The sequence below is a fragment of the Drosophila subobscura genome, chromosome U, assembly GCF_008121235.1.
Source record: "Drosophila subobscura isolate 14011-0131.10 chromosome U, UCBerk_Dsub_1.0, whole genome shotgun sequence".
NCBI classification, from domain to species: Eukaryota; Metazoa; Arthropoda; class Insecta; order Diptera; family Drosophilidae; genus Drosophila; species Drosophila subobscura.
Genome location: NC_048534.1, coordinates 9,550,933 through 9,569,030, shown reverse-complemented (window position 1 = coordinate 9,569,030; position 18,098 = coordinate 9,550,933). Strand labels below are relative to the sequence as shown.

The following is an 18,098-nucleotide window of genomic DNA, read 5'->3' as shown; positions in this document are numbered from 1 at the left end:
ACACTTCATCTTTTTCATCTGCTTGGGAGTACTACATGTTACGCTACTAGATACACCCGACCGCCTGTTGGCCTTTTGTTTGGTATTTTAATACCCTTTAGTATGTTTTTCAAGAGAGGTTTGAAAGCCAAATAAACGCTGTTATTAAACAGATACCCAAAGATCCGGATCCGGACGATAGAAATATCGGTAAGGGTGTCAACAGCTTCGCTCAACCGCTGATTGTTTCGTTTTAATGTTTTGTAATTTGATTTCATGAATCAATTTCCATGACGTCCTCACTTTGTGTTAAAGGTAACCCAGGAACGGGTTGAATGAGACTTGGCAAAAGAGGGAGGGAGTCAAAGATTGTGGTTGTGACCGCCCCACCATATTATTGAATGGAAAGGTTTTAGTAGATATGTATGTATACAGTTTGACCTTCTATCTGATAACAGCCATGTAATAACTGTAATTCATTATCTGCATTTTTTAAAGAAAGGGAAGTAAAGACGAAAAATACTCATCCATTTCGGTGAAAATATTATAGCGTATTTAAAATTATCTTATAACATCAATATTCTTTCACTTTAACTTTTATTTCAAATGGAATATGGAATTTCCACTGAATTCCCTAAATCTGCTGGCCGACCCTTGATTTATATTCGAGTAGTGCTTGCTTAAAGTATTTACTTTTTGCAAGCTCACTGTTATTGCTAAACAAACTCGAAAACATAAATTTCCGAGATAATGCCGACATAAGGCTGCATTATTTCATCAGAGCCCAAACGGAGGAGTATTCATAGATTTTGTGGTGAGCGAGAGAGCGCCCTTTCCTATTGGAATTCCCGGTTTCAAACAATTACCACTGGTTCTTATCAAATCGTCATTGAGGTGTGTTTGACGTTCTATTTTTTTCCCTGTCCACGCTTTCATCTATATTTCATGAGCATAGAAAACTGATAAGAAAGTAAACTTTTTATTTTATTTATTTATTTGTACATACATATTTGCAAACCAATCTAAAAGCAGTTATAAATACAAATTAAGACAAAAGCAAAAAAATAAAAAAAACGAGCAAAGCCAAACACGCACGCACACAATGTAAAACATTTACAGTAAAAAAGAGCGCGCCAGAGCGCGAGAGAGAGAGCGTGTGGCGGCGGCGGCATTGTTCGTCTGGCATTTGACGTTTATTACTGTATTTTTTGTGCCTTTGCGCGCGAATTCGCTGCGCAACGCAAATTAAAATTAAAAGAGAGCAAAAAAAGGTAAAGGCAAATGCAAAAGCAAAATTAATTTCTTTCCTCTACGAACGGCGTGGCGGGAGATAGAGTGTGTATGTGTGTGTGATAGAGAGTGAGTGCGGGAGAGAGTCATGACGAGCTTTTGACACATTTGCTTTTGTTTTTTTTTCGTTTACACTGACTTTGTTCATAATAAATGACTTACCTGCTCTTCGATTAATTGCTAGGCCGATTCTCTGCTACAAAATCCAAAAATGTTTAAACATTATTCAATACGAACATAGAAACACACACGCACGGACGCACACGGACACAAATGTAGTGTAGTAATGTGTAGTAATTTGTTGGTGTTGGTGTTGCTGCTACTGCTGCGGCTGTTGTTGTTGCTGCTATTGCTCTTTCGTTGGCGGTCAGATGTTGCATTTTCAATGATTGCCGATGCGCTCCTCTCCTCCCTTCTTCACATTTAATTAAGTTTAGTTTTTAACATATAAAAACGTACGCGAAATCACAAACACACGCGAGCACACGCACACACACAGCAACTAGTAATTCTGCTGTGCGAACAGAGGCAGAAGCAAAGGCAAAGGCAGTGCAGAGGCACACAGGCAGCGCTTATGAAAAAATGTTTATGAAAACAATTTCCATGGGAAAATCCACTTCACTTGGGTACTACGCGGCCGAGTAAAGGGTTTTGATACGAAACTAGTCCATTTTGTATTGTTTTTGATTGTTTTTTAACGAAATTTAGTTGCGTGTTTTGTGTTGGGTGCAGAGAAAAGAGCACGAAGATACATATATATATATTTATATATATATTTCGGCAAATCAGCTGTTTATTCGATAGTTTATGGTCAGTGCTGGGAAATGATCTATGGATTAAATATTCCAAATGCGATATATCGTACGTACGATAGTGCCCACATAGAGTATTCGATAAGTACATCGCGCTCAAAATTCAGTCGATTTGAGCTGTTTTGAACTAAAAGAATATTAAAAAATATTATTGGTATTAATAAGAGGATAAAGTTAAGATTGCGGCAAATTAAAGTGGCAGTTCACCGCTTTTCGAACAGGAGATCACATTGTGCTAAAAAGTTGGATGGCTGGTATTTCTAGGTGCTCAGGGAATGCATTCAGGTAACATATTTTAAGCAATCATATGTATATGTATACGCATAATTTATAATTTAATATGCATTATTAAAACAGTTATTTTATTTTATATCATTTACAATTATGTAAATATTTCTTAAAACGTTCTTCCATACAATAGGTAGCTTTGCTGCCAATCGATGATTCCGAGCAATCGATACTGTCGTTAGAAAAGATGGCCACCACTGAAAGTTGTCTGGCGCCATTTCTCCATCTTGGATCTTGGTTTTGCATGAGGTTGCTGTTGGCGGAACGTATAATCGTAAATTTGCAATTATCTGCTTAAAGCCAACGCAAATTAAGATCGCAATTAAGCAATAAGTTCGCTGTAGAACGGCGGAACAAGTAATGTATCTGGAGGATCCCGATAAATCGGAGAATGACGAGGATATATACAAGTAAGTGAAATGGTTCGAAACACTCGTACACTCAATTGCAGTTGACCCTTGCAGATCTCTTGAGCTGAGCAATGGGCTGCGAGCTTTGCTGGTCTCGGTACCCAATGTTGGAGCACATCCCAAAACTGCCTCCTGCTCCTTGATGGTCGACCACGGCCCATTCGCCGATCCGTGCAATTATCAGGGCCTGGCGCACATGCTGGAGCATATGGTATTCATGGGAAGCACACCGGACGACGGGCAGAATGTCGTCTTTGAGCACGTGAAGAAATACGGCGGCGAGTGCTGGTCGACGCTCCACAGCGAGGACACGCAGTTCACGTTTAAGGTGTCCGATCAGCACTTGGAGTCGAGTCTGGGTTACTTGGCAATCGCTCTTAAGAATCCCCCGATGCTGCAGGAGACCATGGAACGTGGACGCGCTATCGTGGAGTCTGAGTTTCAGCGGGTGGCCAAAAATGATTGTAATCGTCGCAGCCAGCTGCTCGCCAGCCTGGCCACCGAAGGCTATCCGCATGGCGCCTTCCATTTGGGTAACATGAAATCGCTCAAGGACAATGTCGGCGACGACAAAGACCTGCACGCAGCGCTGCACGCTGCCTGGCGCGACAATTATGCGGCCAATCGCATGTACGTGTGCCTTAAGGCTCATCTGCCCATCGATGTGCTGGAGTGCATGGTCATACGCCACTTTGGCCAGCTGCGCCGCAATGACATTAGGGCGCCCGATCTGAGCAAGTTTGATTATCGCAACGCCTACCGTTCGGAGTTCCACGAGCAAGTCTTCCACGTTGAGGACGAGCAGAAGTGTTGCAAGTTGGAGCTGACCTGGGTGCTGCCCAGCATGCGCTCGTACTATCACAGCAACCCAGATAAGTTGCTCTCCCGCCTGATCGCGTACAGGGGAGAGGGCAGTCTCTTTGCCTATCTGCATCGCCGCCACTGGGCCTGTCATCTCGGCGCTGGCACAGACGAGGACCACTTCAATTATCACTCAATGCACGGATTGTTCAAAGTTTACATTTACCTCAGCAGCGAGGGTTACAAGCACATCGATGAGGTGCTGCTTGCCACCTTTGCCTACTTGCAGATCTTCGCCAGCAGCTCCTACGGTGCCCTGCAAAAGTTGTACGAAGATCAGCAGAAGAGTCAGGCGGCGGAATTCTGTCTGCCAGATCGCCTCTATGACCATGATGTCGATGAGTTGGTCTTCCGCAGCAAATATTATCCATCCAAGTATATACTCACCGCCAGGCAGCTCACCTACGACAGGAACGTGCAGCATTTATCCGAACTGATTGGCATTCTCAACAGTTTTAAGTTCAATCTAATGATTACCTCGCAAGACAAAGTCTACGACAAGCAGGAGCAGTGGTTCGGCACTCGATACAGCAGCAAACCGATGCCCGAAAAGTGGAAGAAGCTGTGGATAAAATCGCAAACGCAGCGCATTGCTGAGCTCTTTCTGCCCGAACCCAATCCCTTTGTGGCGCACGACTTTACAATGTTCTGGCACGAGCAGGGCAAGCCCAAGCTGCCGCCATATCCCAAAAGATTGATCAAAACAAACACCTGCGAGCTGTGGTTCCGACAGGATGACAAGTTTGGCAAGCCTCAGGCCTACCTGTGCTTCTTTTTCCTCACGCCGCTGCTGCGTGAGAGTGTTAAGAAGTAAGAGATTTTCATCACTTGATGTTCTTTATTGATTTCTGTTTATTTTTTGCAGTGCTGCCATGTGCGACATGTACGCTTTAATGGTGGAGATGCACGTGCAAAAGGAACTGGATCTCGCCGAAGAGGCAAATCTCAATTGCCGCTTTCTGGTCATGGACAATGGTTTGCGGCTATTTGTGAGCGGCTACAATGAAAAGCTTCATCTGATTGTGGAGGCCATTGCTGAGGGAATGACCAGTTTTTGCGACACCATCGTGGAGGGACTATTCACCTACTCGGCTCAGGTGCAGGCCGAAACCTACTTGGAACGCATCAAATGTCCACGCACCGCCAGCAAGTAAGAAAGGGATCTCATAATATCTGCTCCATCTTGAATGATCATTTCCGCCCTCAGGAACATTCTGCAGTGTGTGCTGGGCGAAAAGCCCTGGACAACCAAGGACCTGAAGAAGGCCCTCAATGACATCACGCTGGAGGAGCTGCAGACATTTGCACAGAAATTACCGCAGGAGCTGTACATCAAGGCGCTCATTCAGGGCAATTACACGGAGCAGGCAGCCCACAAGGTGCTCAATGCTCTGCTCAGTCGACTCAAGTGCAAACCCATTGGGGATCAGCGGCTGGTGGAGAATCGCATTGTAGAGCTGCCACGGGGCAGCAAAGTCTTCTGTTTCGATGTCCCAGGCACGGGCACGAATGTCACAAATTACTACCAATTCGGCGAGAACTCTTTGCGCGTGGAAGTCATATTCCATCTCCTAAGTATTGTCGTTAATACGCCGCACTTCCACACAGAAGAACTCATAGCGGGAGAAGTGGAGGGCTCGATCCACGTCAATGCCGGCATTCTCGGCTACTACCTTTCGGTGAACTTTGAAGACAATTCGGCACCAGAACACAGTGCCAATAGAATGGCCAAACATATGGAGACATTACGCCGTCAGAGTTGCATGTTTTTCCATCAGTTAGATGAAGGGAGCTATGCCGCCATTAAAGAGCAACTTTTGCGTGTGGCCCTTTCCCCGCCCCCCACTCTGCGGGACGAGGCGGATGAGAATTTCAACGAGATCATCCAGGGCACCTATGTCTTTGGTCGTACTCAGAAGAAGGCTCATGTTATGCGCAGCCTAGCCAAAGCGGACGTTAAGCGCTTCCTAAGTGACACGAAAGCCAGAAATTTGCGCAAATTGTCGGTGCAGCTTATTGGGCATGAAACGCCAAATGTGGAAGAACTAGACAAGGAGTTGGATGATGCCATTAACGATTTCAAAAGCGGTCTTGGGATGTACCAAAAGCTATCGGTGGAGCCTTGTGTGGACGGGAACTAGCTCTAGGATGCAATGAGCTTTGCAAACGCAAGTCGGAGACGTCTGCAATGGAATTTCTGTTTCATGGAATATTATTAGCTTTAAGCGTAAACTTTCACACATTTTTTTATTATTTTTTTTAATCAATTGACCAAAGCAGAACAAGGGATCCAAAGGGTTCACTTGGAACACAAAATTCTGTGGCTGAATTTATGAGTTTAATTAAATATTCATTTGGAACATATATTTATCCATTTATTATCATAATCACCATTTGAATATGGATAAATATCCGAGTTAAATTCAATAAACATATTAAAAGTTAATTTCCGAGCATTAATCCACATCTTTACATATGGATGGATGCTGAGGGGGAACATGTGCATATGTAAGTGATAATCCCTGATGCCATCTTGGGGGCTTGGCCAGCTGCAGCTGGTTATTTATCATAGCATATTCTGGCTGTTTAATCTACTGTTGGTAAATATTCTTCGGCAATTCTCTTTCAAGCCTTACAAATCAAACTGCATGCTGGACATAAATGTGAACCCATTGGGCAAGCTGTACAGCTGGACACAAGCTAGCGTCAGGCAGTCTGTTGTCTCTCTCTTATAAGCTGTTCTTGTGTTCATTCCCTTGGAGCAGTTTCAGTCGACAGTAGAGGGTTGCACTGCACTGCAATAATGGTTTTTAAGGCGCACTTTTATTCGACAAACTGTAGAAGAATAAATGCATAAAGCATTTCAAAACATTCAACCACAAAGTCGAGGAGTTCATTCAAGAGTTCGTGGAGAGACAGAAGCTGGACTGGAACTTCCGACTGGAACTGACTCGTGGGCGATTGAATAAGCCAAACGATGAAGTAATCAACGAAATTGAATTGAATTATTTTCATACAAATACAGAAAAGTCGATCTGTTTGCGGAATGTTTAAATAAGAATAAAATATGTACATATTTACGAGTACATTTGTGCAAAATGCAACGTTTTGAAACCCTGAAAAATGGCTCCTAAAACTTATTATTATATTATGAACCAGAGTTGCTTTTGGAGGTTATAAATTAAAGTTTTCGTTGTGGATCGTTCTGGTAAATTTAGTTGGATAATTAGCAACACCAAAGGACGTTTGAATATAACAACAGCAGGGGAAAAGTATTCAAAACGAGGGACCGCAACCTGCCATCCTGTGGCGCATTCAAATGAATTTAAATCATATAAAAACCACAGCAATTATTTAGATCAGTTAACATTTTGTTTGATTTATTTGAAAAAAATAATTAATTAAACTAACATTTGTTGCCTGTGTGTGAAAAACAAGTTGAAAATGTCTCCCACTAATCGTTGTAGTGGCCTAACCTAAGCCGCTTTACATATTAGGTAAATACATAAGAATATCGATTGTGTGTGTGTGTGTAATATTTATGTACATGAGGAATTCAGTGTAAAGATTATAAATTTAAGAACGTGGATGGCAGACAATTACAAGACGAAATCACACAACAATGGAATTATGAACTGAAACTATAAGTCACAGTGCGGGCTTTTGGGCAGAAAAGAAATGAATATTGCACAGAGCACAAAGATAGTAATATTAACTGACTTTATAGGCTATTTGTGAGTCGTTTAGTGTTTTGTTTTGTTTTGTTATGTTTGTGGTATACTCGATGCACGTCTAAGGCACTCTATAAACAATTTCAGCTAACAATCTGCTTTAAAATGTATTTCTGTCATCGTCTAATCTACGTTCTAATGGAGCGGTCGGTGCACTAGGAATTACTGAATTTTTCATCGCTGGTCAGCACATTGTAGGCACAGCCCAGGGCCCAGGAGATTTCATGACCATCAATCTTCTTGTAAAGCTGCAAGAAAAAAGCAAATTTAATCTCTGATAAACCAATGTCTGAATTTTCCTGACTGTTACCTTAATTTTCTTGCCATCGTTGAGGCCAAAACCCTCGCGCAGCAGCGTCGATATAAAGGTCAGATCAAAGCACATAAATGGCTGCTCGTCATTGGGTATGGCACAGATCTCTTGCGCTTTTTTTCTATACGCCTCGACAGTGGTCTCGCCACCGGCCAGCGGATCCACCAGACCCGACTCAATGGCACGCTCAAAGTAATAGCTGAAGGCAGCCACCGCATGTTGTTTGAGCGTAAACGGCTTGGGCTTCACCAGCGGCATTACCTTGCTCTTGACCAGCTCGAGGCAGGCCTCAAAGTCCACAATTGGCTGCTCGGCGGTACTGGACTTTGTGTTGTCCCTGCCGCTTACCTTGTACTTGACATTGCCGTAGGTCCAAGTGCGATTGGCAATTATGGGATTGACGCACACACTCTCCAGCAGCGTATCCTCCTTCTTGTGGCCGTGCGTGAAGACGGCATGACGGGCGGCCATCAGTCCCAATCCCAGATAGCTGTGCGTGAAGACATTGATCTTCTTGCTGGAGGTGACCACCTCGTGCATGTACTTGTCGTAGACGGGCACCTGCTCGGGATCTGTGGGCGAGAATGTGACCTGGGTGCTGCCGCCGCCCAAGTCCAAGGCAGCTGCCTGATTGGTTTTCGAGAGTCTTCCCAGCAGAAAGTTGACGGTGAACCAGCTGAAGATGCCCTCATCTGTGCCGTCCATGATCTCGACGGCATCCATGTCCACGCTGAACTCGGACTTGGCAAACAAATCCCGCACAGCATTTAGGATGTTCTCCGCCTTGCTCTGTGGCAGCAAACGCAGTCCAGCGGTGGCCTTCAGGACCAACGGCGTGGACGACCAATGCTCCTTGGGTATGAAGGCGCGCGCCTCGTCCAGCAGCAGCTTGATGGAGTGCGCACCCTCGGCAGGATTGTCTGCAAAGGAGCTGAGACCGGGCTTACGCTCCTTGAACAGCTCCTCGTACAGCACCAGCTTATTGTCTATAAAGCTACGATTAAACTTGTAGGCCAGCACGCGGCTGCCCGTCGAGCCGGCATCAATGATGGCCGCATATTGCACTTTGCTGTAGCCAAACTTCGAGGCCAGACGCGCCAGATATGGACTGGCATTCTCTGAGACGAACCCTGCAGCGTCAGCAGATTCCGTTTCGGTTTTTGTTTTCCGTTTTGGTTTGTTGGTGGTTGAAGTGGGAACGACGGGTTCATGCGGAAAATGTGGTTCGATGTGCGAGAAGGCCACGGTGACAGTGGGAAAATCAGAAGGTTTTGTTAGCACAACTTTATGAGGTTCTTTGTTACAAAAATACAAATGATACACACCAAAGACAAAGAGTAGAAGGACCACAGACACAATCAGGCACAAAAATGATATCTTGAGGCCGCTGGGACCGCGACTGCCGCTGACAGAGCCGCTGCCTTTCCGCCGGTTGCCCTGTAACGGTTTCTCATCCGTGGCCAGCTAAAACGAAGGGGAATAAAGTTAAGTCGGGTTAAAAATGGTTTAAAAATTCGAATTTTATTGATTAGTTATGGTTTTCTACCAGCTTATATTCGTATTTCATTGCTCGGTTTCGTTGCGTTTGTCGCTGCCCGTCGCTGTTGTGCCACAATTATTATGCATAACTCTGCTTAGACACATTTCAAGTGTTTGCCCATTTTAAATATTAGCAGGGGCAGGCCGCCACACCACACCACAACGTATATATGTATTTTGCTTTATTTGTTATCTCTTCAAAATGTCAATTGTCTTTTTTTTTTTTTTTGTCCGCTTTTATCGTTTGCTCACATGTGCCAGGGCTGCACAGCCGCATAGATTGCGCAATCGATAACTGGACACAACAGCTGACTGACACGTTCATCGAGAAACTCGATTAGAAATTTGTAATTCAAAGCAAACTGATTTGTAATCCCTATATGTAGCACTTCAGCCCCTTGATATGTATACATGTATGTATCTAAACAAATTATAAATTGTTCATTGAAGAATGCATGTCTCTGTGCAGCGCACAGAATCAATTATATTGCAATCATTCACATCAACCTTTAAGTGGTGCGCAAAATTGCCCTCCCGCCACAACCAGCTAAAGTTCAAAGTCATGCCAAATTACAGAATATTCAATGTACAGCGTACAGAGGGCATCTTATCATACAACCTTCAAGCGATATGACCACGATTAGATACTATACCTAGGCACGAACTAAAATGGGGCAGCAGTCAGATCTATTAGGCTGATTAAATACAAAACGGTTGCCTGGGGCAACGCAAACAAAACTGATGAAATTACCATTATTTAAACAAATGTTTTTCGGTAAGTGTGTGACGACAAAGCCGCCACCCCACTCCAACTGCCAATACTATGAAATAAAGTCAACATTACGCGTAACTAAAACTTTGTGGCGACTTTTGTGACTGTTTATCAAGCACAAAATGGGGGGCTGACGACAAGTACTAGAAATTCATTTAATTTCATAGCAATTACGCGTACATACATATGTACATTGTACATTGAAATGCAGACTAAGAGCCATTAAATATTCACAGTGAGAACTTATCACATCTGTCTGTGGGTGGAGCGCTACTGTAATCAATAATTCAACTGATAACTAGGGACGTGCAGGGCTTTCTTGTGTCGATTAATAGTGATTCAGCGTTCCCAGATATGCATATGGGTACTACATATGTATGTATGTATGTATTGGACATACAATCAAAGTTCTCTTCGTCACGGACTCACTTAATCATGAAATTGGAACTGCCAGATTGCACGCACAAACATTTCAGATGGTTTACGAATAAAATTTCCCATAGGCGAAATTAGCTTTTTAGACTGATCTAAAATCAATAGAATTCATTTGTTTTGTTTTCTGATTCACGCACGAAATGAAGATTCTCAGCTCGCTAGCACGCGGAAGTCGATCCTACCCACTGTGCAGTGCACGAAACGCACGAGGGTTCCGTTCCCCCTCCACTTACTGGCAACCTGTTCAGGTCCCGTTGCAGCTGCTTCATTCTCCACGCCGCCCACACGCTTATTGCACTGCTGATCACCCAACCAATTGACTCTCGTATGTATCCGACACAATGATTTCGGGGGAAAGCAATTGAAAAAGTTGTCTAGTCTAGCCAGATTGTGGTGGCATTATCGTCGATCGAGTGCCAACACAATTTATGTGTTGTTTTTTTGGTTCTAGCAATTAGATGACCTTGCAAATGAGAAATTCATTTGGGCAACCAACAAAACCGGCCGGCCTAAGCCCAAAGTCCAGGTAATTAGGATATTATATATCATTATCTGCTGAATGCGCATGTATGTGAGACTAATTAACATTAGTGACTAGTTTTAGCTATCTATTATCTATCTTTTTTTTCATAAGTTAACCAGTTTGGCAGCCTCCTCTAACACTGTTTCCATGTCGCTTTTCTACTCTAACACACTATATCTACACACATGCATACACACATATGTATAAATCTCCTCTCTCTCTTTGCCGGCATTGAATCTACGGCAAATAATATGTAAATAAGAATTTTAAATAAAAAATTGGCACCCCTTTAAACACAACTGATTGAAACAATTATTTAACTCTGGGTGCAACGGTGGGCAGGGAGGGAATCGCTTAACTTCCGTCACAAAAGAGCAACAAATTTCTTTAGGAATCTCGTTCTCGCTCTAGTGGTTCTTTTCATCAGTGTGCGTGTAGGTGGGGAAGCATTGAAACAAATTTAATTATATTTTACCCCTTTAACCTTTGGCCTTACTTTTCTTTTGCGCACATCGGTGGTCGTCATGTTGTACTATTTGTTATTTACTTTACTTTGTACTTTATTATGTAAATACTTGAAACGAAACGAAATTGTTTTGTCGCACGAAATACTAACACATTACTTAAAACTTTTCTTTGCGATCGCCGACGAGTAGTACGCACTAATGCTAGCACATGTGTACGTATGTATCTGTTTAGCGCGTCTTGCGAGGGACCTGTTTGACCGACAAAACCGACTCTGACACGCGCGCGTTTAATATTTATATTTATTTACATTTTTTGATAGTGGGGCTGTCGATATATTCTTGAAAAGGGTATGTTCTGTGTGTTGCAGTCGATATTTGTTTATATGTTTTGCTATCGATGATTGTTGATGAGGGCGGGCAATGTTCTTATAGCTTAAACAATATGATGCTTAATTAAAAAGTGTGGTCATGTGTAAGAGTTTAACAAATTATATAATGTCGTGCGATGTCATTTAATGGATTGATGTGTAAGTGTAATTACAAGGCAAGAGTTGGCTGGTGGACACTATCGATGTTTTCCCAGCCCTAGTTTCCAGCGGAACTATCGAAAAAATATACCAAAATAGTCTTAAATCATATTCCTCGATTTTGATGTTCCATTTGATATTACTAACTAATAAAGACTCTCAGAACTAAAAATATGATTTTTTACGATTTATGAAACAATTCTCCACAATAGTGGCTAGTTTCATGACTTCCGTTTATTGCGTTGTTTACAAAAATGGTACAAATAAAAAACTTCAGAATGAAAGTAAGTGGGAAGGGAATTTCACGTATTTGACTACTTGTTGCTTGTCAACCGATGGTATGGACTTTTTATACCCTGTTTTATATTAATTAATGTTAAAATGTTGTGTTCTTAAGTTCATAGAAAGATTGATGCCTTTTTCCACACGGAATAACAATTAAACGATCATCTGGCCTACTTTAATAGGATAATGTCTTTATTTAACTGTGCTTCGAAATTAAACATACAAAATACATAAATTGTAGCCTATCGAGGGGATAAATACCGTCTGTAAGTGTAAATGCAAATAAAGCAGAGAAGCAGAAAAAAGTTAATCATGTTTAAGCGATTCCTTGGAGGAAATTTGGTCTGCTTTTTCGGAAATTAAATGGGAATTGGGAATCCGCTCGGGGTTCGGGGATCGTTTCACGGTCGTGACAATCGCTGGGGCTCAATGTCCAGCCTATCGACAATGTACTGGGGCATACAGAGCGTTGGATTGATGGCCTTCAGGCCGGAATGTCCCAGCAGGGAAAGACCGCCAATGCCGAAAAGCGTGTGAAATATGTCGGGCATGTTGCCCGTACGATCGGAGAAGCCGCCTGTCTCTGCATCCTGGCAGGAGAGAATAAACTGCTGCAGCTTCTCGGAGCTGATCCAGTGTAGGCGGCCCATAATGGTCAGCGAGGAGAGAACCCACCAGGAGTAGCAAACGTCTGGCAGCTTCTCGGGTCGCCCGTTGAGTCCGCCTGAGCTCAGCTGACGCTCACAGAGCCACCAGCCCAGCTTGTCCACGTCCAGCAAGTGCAGACGGTGGGTGAGCGAAAGGAAACCCACGCAACAATAAATTAGACCTGCAAGAGGGAGAGAGAGACCCAATGAGAACGCGACAAATAGGATTTTGCCTTCATGACTCACCCGCATGGGACTCGGCGCCGGGCTTGGACCCGAACCCTCCATCCGTTTGATTGCAGCAGGACATGACAAACTTGACCGCCTTCTCGATGTCAATGGTCTGGTCCATGCGCTTGAGCAGCGTCAGTGTGGCCACGGCACAGAAACTGAATCTGGTGTCCACCTCGCCCCATTTGTCGCCAAAGAAGCTGCCGTCCGGCTGCTGCAGTCCCACAATGAATCGAACAACTGCCTCGCAATCGATCTCATTGAGTGCATCGTAGGTGCAGAGTACTTGCACCGCGGACAGCGTGTACAGCATGTGCGGATCGTGACCCTCGCAGGGTGCAAATCCACCCGTCGTGGCACACTGACAACGCTTGACAAAGTCGATAATGTGCTTCCTCTCCAGACGATCCAGCTGGCCCATTATGTCCAGTGCCGTGACGCCCCAGTAGATGCCCGACATGCGCAGAAATTCGGTCATGCAGTACTCGTAGTCATCCTCCTGCTTCCCATGATTCTCAATGTACTTCACATGCTTCCAGAATTGCAGCTCGTTGGTGCCCGCATCGGCGTCGCCTGATCCCCCGTTGCTGGGCTTTACGAAGGTCGTGAAATCCATTGCCTGATTGCTCTCAATTGAATGAGATGAGTTTTCTATTCCGCGTTTCGTTTGATTCAATTAATTGGCTGCTGGCTGCGCTTCTCTGTGGCTGGGGCAAAATTTCTGTTCTGTTCGGAATAACAAAAATTTCAAGCAGACGAACAGCTGATTGCAAGAGCTGCGAGATGGTTGGCAACGCGGCGAAACAGCTGATAGAATTGTTATATTTAAAACATTAAAAACAATAAGCTAATTTTTTGGTTTATATTTAAATTCTTTATTAACATTAGATGGGGTTTCTTTTCTTTTGACTACGCCACTTCCGCAATCGATGCTGCGGGCTCGCCCTCGTCAATACTGATGGACACAATGTGCTTGCCCGGCACCATAACGTTGCCCAGTAGACGGGGCTCCTGTCCCTCCACCAGATACTCGGCGCACATGGAGAGCACAATGTTGACATCACGATCCGTGCAGTTGAAGAAGCCAACCAGCACACGACCATCGGTTATAACGATGCGCAGCACACGGCCCAACCATTTCTGCAGCGTCTTGCGCCCCGCTGTCATGCTGGGATCGTTCATTTGGTGTGGAGCATTGGTGGTGATGCGAAAGGGTTCCGCTGGAGCAACAGGCTGCACCTGCACTTGGTGGCCACTTATGCAGAGATCTTCCATGCTTTAGACTTAGTTTTAACAGTAGATTTAATTAATTTTGTATCAAATATTTGACTTCACTTGCATGTTCGTGTGTGTGACTAGTCCAGGGCTGCATTCACTTTGATATCGCTACGGTCACACTGGTCCAGGCAGCTGACAACAATTTTCCGGCAATTTTGTTTGTTTTTATTTGATTTCACTGACTTATTCATCAAATCTGATCAGCAAAAATGTCGTGCACACCTCTGAATATTGGCGACCAGTTTCCCAACTTCGAGTCCGAGACAAGTGTGGGAAAAATAGACTTTTACGATTGGATGCAAGATTCCTGGGCCATTCTGTTCTCGCATCCAGCCGACTTTACGCCGGTTTGCACCACAGAGCTGGCCCGAGTGGCTGCACTGATTCCAGAGTTCCTGAAACGCGGTGTAAAGCCCATTGCCCTGTCCTGTGACAGCGTGGAGTCGCACAAGCGCTGGATTGAAGACATCAAGAGTTTTGGCAGTAAGTTTCGATTTTTGCCTCCAAGCAGCCTGCGTCTCATTTGGGTTTATTTTTCTTTCAGAATTGACAACTTTTGACTATCCCATTATTGCTGATGACAAGCGCGTGCTGGCGCAACAGCTCTCAATGCTGGACAAGGATGAGCTGAATGCGGAGGGCATTCCACTGACCTGTCGTGCCGTGTTCATTGTTGATGAAAAAAAGAAATTGCGTCTTTCCATTTTGTATCCCGCTACCACGGGACGTAATTTTGAGTAAGTGGCGGCAGATAGACCCCCATAAGGTGCCAAACTAATTTCCTATTTGTTCGCACCCAAGTGAAATCCTACGCGTTATCGATTCGCTGCAGTTGACCCAAACCAAGAGCGTGGCCACGCCAGCCGACTGGCAGCAGGGCGGCAAATGCATGGTGCTGCCCACCGTTAAGGCGGAGGATGTGCCGCAGCTCTTCCCCAAGGGCATTGAGACCATTGAGGTGCCATCCGGCAAGGGCTATCTGCGCACCACGCCACAGCCCTAGCAACAAACATTCCAAAAACGAACGTAGAAATTGTTCTAAAACATTCACTTTAATACAAAAATTATAATAAAAATAATGCACAATAAATTGTTCGCTCGCTTACAACCTTTCACGCCAGGTGCGAGGTCGAGGCCAAAAGTTCGTCTTAAAAAACTAAATTAGATGGGAATGTGTTCCAAATAAAGGTCGCAAAAATAAATATACACGTATATAAAAAAAGTATAAAATATTGCAACTGGGATAGGCAACCACAGTGGTTGTAAAACTATAAATAAGGCCAACTCTGTACAATAGATGGAGCCATCACTTTCGAGGATAGAAGAAAGCCAAAGACCAAGCTTGTGCCCGTAACCAAAACAGTAACTGAAAGGGAAACAATGAAAATTCGGATTAATATAACGGATAATAAGGTTAATTTCTAGAGCAAATAAATGGACTATTGCGAGAGCAATGTGCAGGAATTTTGTGAACGCAAATTAAGTTCTCTTGAGATCGGGAATCGAAATGTAAATAAAGGAGAGTTTCGCTTTTGATATTTGTAAGCATTTCCTTCCTTGAATATGTTAATGAAATGCAAATATAATTCATAATGCAAATGTTAAAAGCTTTCGCTGCGCTACCAAAAACAGGTTTCGCGTAGCCCCGAGTGGGGTTCGCCGCGGAGCATCTCAATTATAGACGGAAATGTTGTATGCACTTTGTATACACAATTTTAAGGTTTACTCACAATTTAACTACCACATGCCATACGTTCTAGTCTAAACATCGTTTTGCGTCAGCGTCTGCGGACGGTTGATGTCTGCAACAGTCGACCAAATCGTCGCACAAGGAAGGGCCACAGGATGAGCACAGCAAACCAGAGGGGGGAAATATTCTTGAATGGCCACCAGGCGGGCTGTTGCCGTTGCGCTGCTCTCGACTTTTGGCCATTGCGTAGCTCCGTCAATGCCTGTTCCACGCTGCGCATACGCTGCTGCACGGCGCCCACATCGTTGTTCATACGCGTAATTGTGCTTTGGATTTGTCGCAGCAGATCTGTGTTCTGTGCAATGGCCTGGGTGACCTCGTGGGATAGATCATATGGATCGTCATATTCATCGTCCGACGGCTCCACAATGTTCACGCTGCTGTTGTTCGTATAGTTGTGGCTGTCGCTGTGGCTGTAGTTTTGCGCCGTTTTACTTGTGTAGCCATTGCTCAGTCCATTGGTCACCACGCTGCTGCCCAGCTCCGATGAGGCTAATGGTGGCCCCAGCTCTGGTTCAGCTGCTCCGTTACAGCTGCTGCCATGCTGTGGACTGTTTGTGCGCGAATGGAACGGAGAGTTGGGATGCGATTCGGCGAGCTCCCTCATGCCGGGTGAAACCAATTCCAGTTCGTCCAAATTGATGTTTCCCAGGCCATCAAGGCTGCCCACAAAGTTCTGCACATTCTCTGTGAACGACATCGTCTCGATGATCTCCTGCAGACTCTCAACATAACGCTGCATGGCCTGCTCCTTGCTCAGATGTCGATTGTCATTCCAGGCGTCCCACTTGGCCTTGCCCACCACGTCCCAGAAGCCAGGCTTCTTGTGGTCACAGGCACCCTCGGTGGCCTGCTTGAAGAGGCCATAGAACTTCAGCATCATGCTGGTGCTTGGCTGGTATGGACCATTCTTGGGCAATCCCTTGATGACATTGACGGCAGCTTGGAAACGTTCCCCAATGGCGGCCATCTTTGAGGGCAGCTACAAAGAAAGGAGGAGAGTTTCGAAATCATGAATAATAGATGCACGGGAGATTAGATAGAATGCGGTCCAAGTTCAATTCCCATTAATCATCCATCAATCCGTTCCGCTGTTCGAATTCGATGGAGAATGTCGACGCCGCCGCTTACAAATTACCTAATTATTTGTGCAATCTCGGTGTTGTAATTCCTGTTAGGCAGTGTATCTGTTTTATTGTGTTGTCTTCTGCTATTGATTCCTCCTCTTTCATTCCATTCGTAAACGTATTAAGAAGACGACAGACCCGACCGACCGACTCGGTGACAAAGTTCGAGTTCAGTTCTGAAGTTCAATCGTTCTCCTCTCTCCGGATAAGCTTCGGCTTGAGCTTTTTACAATGTTCTTATCGACCTCGACTAATCGACTTGCAAGTGACTTGTTGGACGCTCTTTACTGGCGTTATCGTTTAATTCGTGTTTGCAATCATAAAAAAAACTAAACAAAACTCTCTCTCAGTGTGACCGCAGAGTTATCGATCAAATATACCGACAGATCCGCGGAAATGTACCGAATTATACCCTTTCTTTTTAAAACTATACTGTAAATATACCGAAAATCTTAAATTTTCCTAGATTTTGATGTTCTATTCGATATTACTAGATAGTTAGGATTCTCAGCACTAAAACTATAGTTTTATCAGCTTTATCAATCGATTCTCCACAAGATTGACAAGTTTTCACGACCATTAACATTAACATCCTTCCCTCTAGGGGTACAAAATGTTGCGCACTCCGTGCCAAATGTTGTGGAACAATGCTTTTCACAGCATGTTTCTCGCTTTTTGGTTACACATAAAAATATTAGGAAATTCTTAATTTTCCACGGTTTCATTCAAGTTGTTCATCTGTTTAAATTATGATCTCACCTCTGATCTTTATATTTAATAGATTTGTTCGTATTTTGCGGTATCTTTCTGAGGGTCGCACAGTATATTTGCGC

The 18,098-nt window shown here is 44.1% G+C and overlaps 7 protein-coding genes across 15 annotated transcripts in view; 2 read left to right on the top strand and 5 right to left on the bottom strand.

Annotated features, from left to right (window-relative positions):
• The window catches only part of LOC117902688 (AF4/FMR2 family member lilli), a 91,530-nt gene extending 89,505 nt beyond the window's left edge, over positions 1-2,025 (bottom strand). For all 7 annotated transcript variants that reach the window (XR_004649420.1, XM_034814226.1, XM_034814223.1 and 4 more), the window contains exon 1: positions 1,432-2,025. The gene's annotated coding sequence lies outside the window, so the exon portion shown is untranslated. The remainder of the gene's footprint in view (positions 1-1,431) is intronic.
• A 704-nt stretch (positions 2,026-2,729) lies between these two features.
• LOC117901168 (nardilysin-like) lies at positions 2,730-5,908 on the top strand. The gene is made up of 4 exons (XM_034811820.1): positions 2,730-2,779; positions 2,834-4,450; positions 4,506-4,790; positions 4,848-5,908. Exons 1-4 carry the CDS (start codon positions 2,730-2,732, stop codon positions 5,779-5,781), a joined length of 2,886 nt encoding a protein of 961 aa, XP_034667711.1. The 3' UTR covers positions 5,782-5,908.
• Positions 5,909-7,387: 1,479 nt separating this feature from the next.
• Positions 7,388-11,720, bottom strand: LOC117901018 (ectonucleoside triphosphate diphosphohydrolase 5). Of its 3 annotated transcripts, none has more exons than XM_034811618.1 (4): positions 11,450-11,717; positions 9,010-9,148; positions 7,682-8,814; positions 7,388-7,619 (listed from the first exon to the last, which is right to left on the bottom strand). In XM_034811618.1, exons 1-4 carry the CDS (start codon positions 11,477-11,479, stop codon positions 7,527-7,529), a joined length of 1,395 nt encoding a protein of 464 aa, XP_034667509.1. In that variant the 5' UTR covers positions 11,480-11,717; the 3' UTR covers positions 7,388-7,526. The 3 variants fall into 3 exon arrangements, with proteins under 3 accessions (XP_034667509.1, XP_034667510.1, XP_034667508.1); XM_034811619.1 differs by lacking the exon at positions 11,450-11,717 and adding an exon at positions 9,231-9,417; XM_034811617.1 differs by having other exon boundaries at positions 7,682-9,148; positions 11,450-11,720.
• Positions 11,721-12,542: 822 nt separating this feature from the next.
• Positions 12,543-13,859, bottom strand: LOC117900631 (geranylgeranyl transferase type-2 subunit beta). Its single transcript, XM_034811060.1, has 2 exons — positions 13,126-13,859; positions 12,543-13,061 (listed from the first exon to the last, which is right to left on the bottom strand). Exons 1-2 carry the CDS (start codon positions 13,724-13,726, stop codon positions 12,634-12,636), a joined length of 1,029 nt encoding a protein of 342 aa, XP_034666951.1. The 5' UTR covers positions 13,727-13,859; the 3' UTR covers positions 12,543-12,633.
• Positions 13,860-14,003: 144 nt separating this feature from the next.
• LOC117900634 (N-alpha-acetyltransferase 38-A, NatC auxiliary subunit) lies at positions 14,004-14,466 on the bottom strand. Its single transcript, XM_034811063.1, has one exon. The coding sequence runs from the start codon at positions 14,383-14,385 to the stop codon at positions 14,020-14,022; it is 366 nt and encodes a 121-aa protein (XP_034666954.1). The 5' UTR covers positions 14,386-14,466; the 3' UTR covers positions 14,004-14,019.
• Positions 14,467-14,529: 63 nt separating this feature from the next.
• Positions 14,530-15,532, top strand: LOC117900633 (peroxiredoxin-6). Its single transcript, XM_034811062.1, has 3 exons — positions 14,530-14,871; positions 14,933-15,125; positions 15,190-15,532. The coding sequence occupies exons 1-3, from the start codon at positions 14,598-14,600 to the stop codon at positions 15,389-15,391; spliced, it is 669 nt and encodes a 222-aa protein (XP_034666953.1). The 5' UTR covers positions 14,530-14,597; the 3' UTR covers positions 15,392-15,532.
• On the bottom strand, positions 15,425-17,619 carry LOC117900632 (acyl-CoA-binding domain-containing protein 5). The gene is made up of 3 exons (XM_034811061.1): positions 17,277-17,619; positions 16,119-17,120; positions 15,425-15,754 (listed from the first exon to the last, which is right to left on the bottom strand). The coding sequence occupies exon 2, from the start codon at positions 17,106-17,108 to the stop codon at positions 16,167-16,169; it is 942 nt and encodes a 313-aa protein (XP_034666952.1). The 5' UTR covers positions 17,109-17,120; positions 17,277-17,619; the 3' UTR covers positions 15,425-15,754; positions 16,119-16,166.
• Positions 17,620-18,098: the final 479 nt, after the last annotated feature.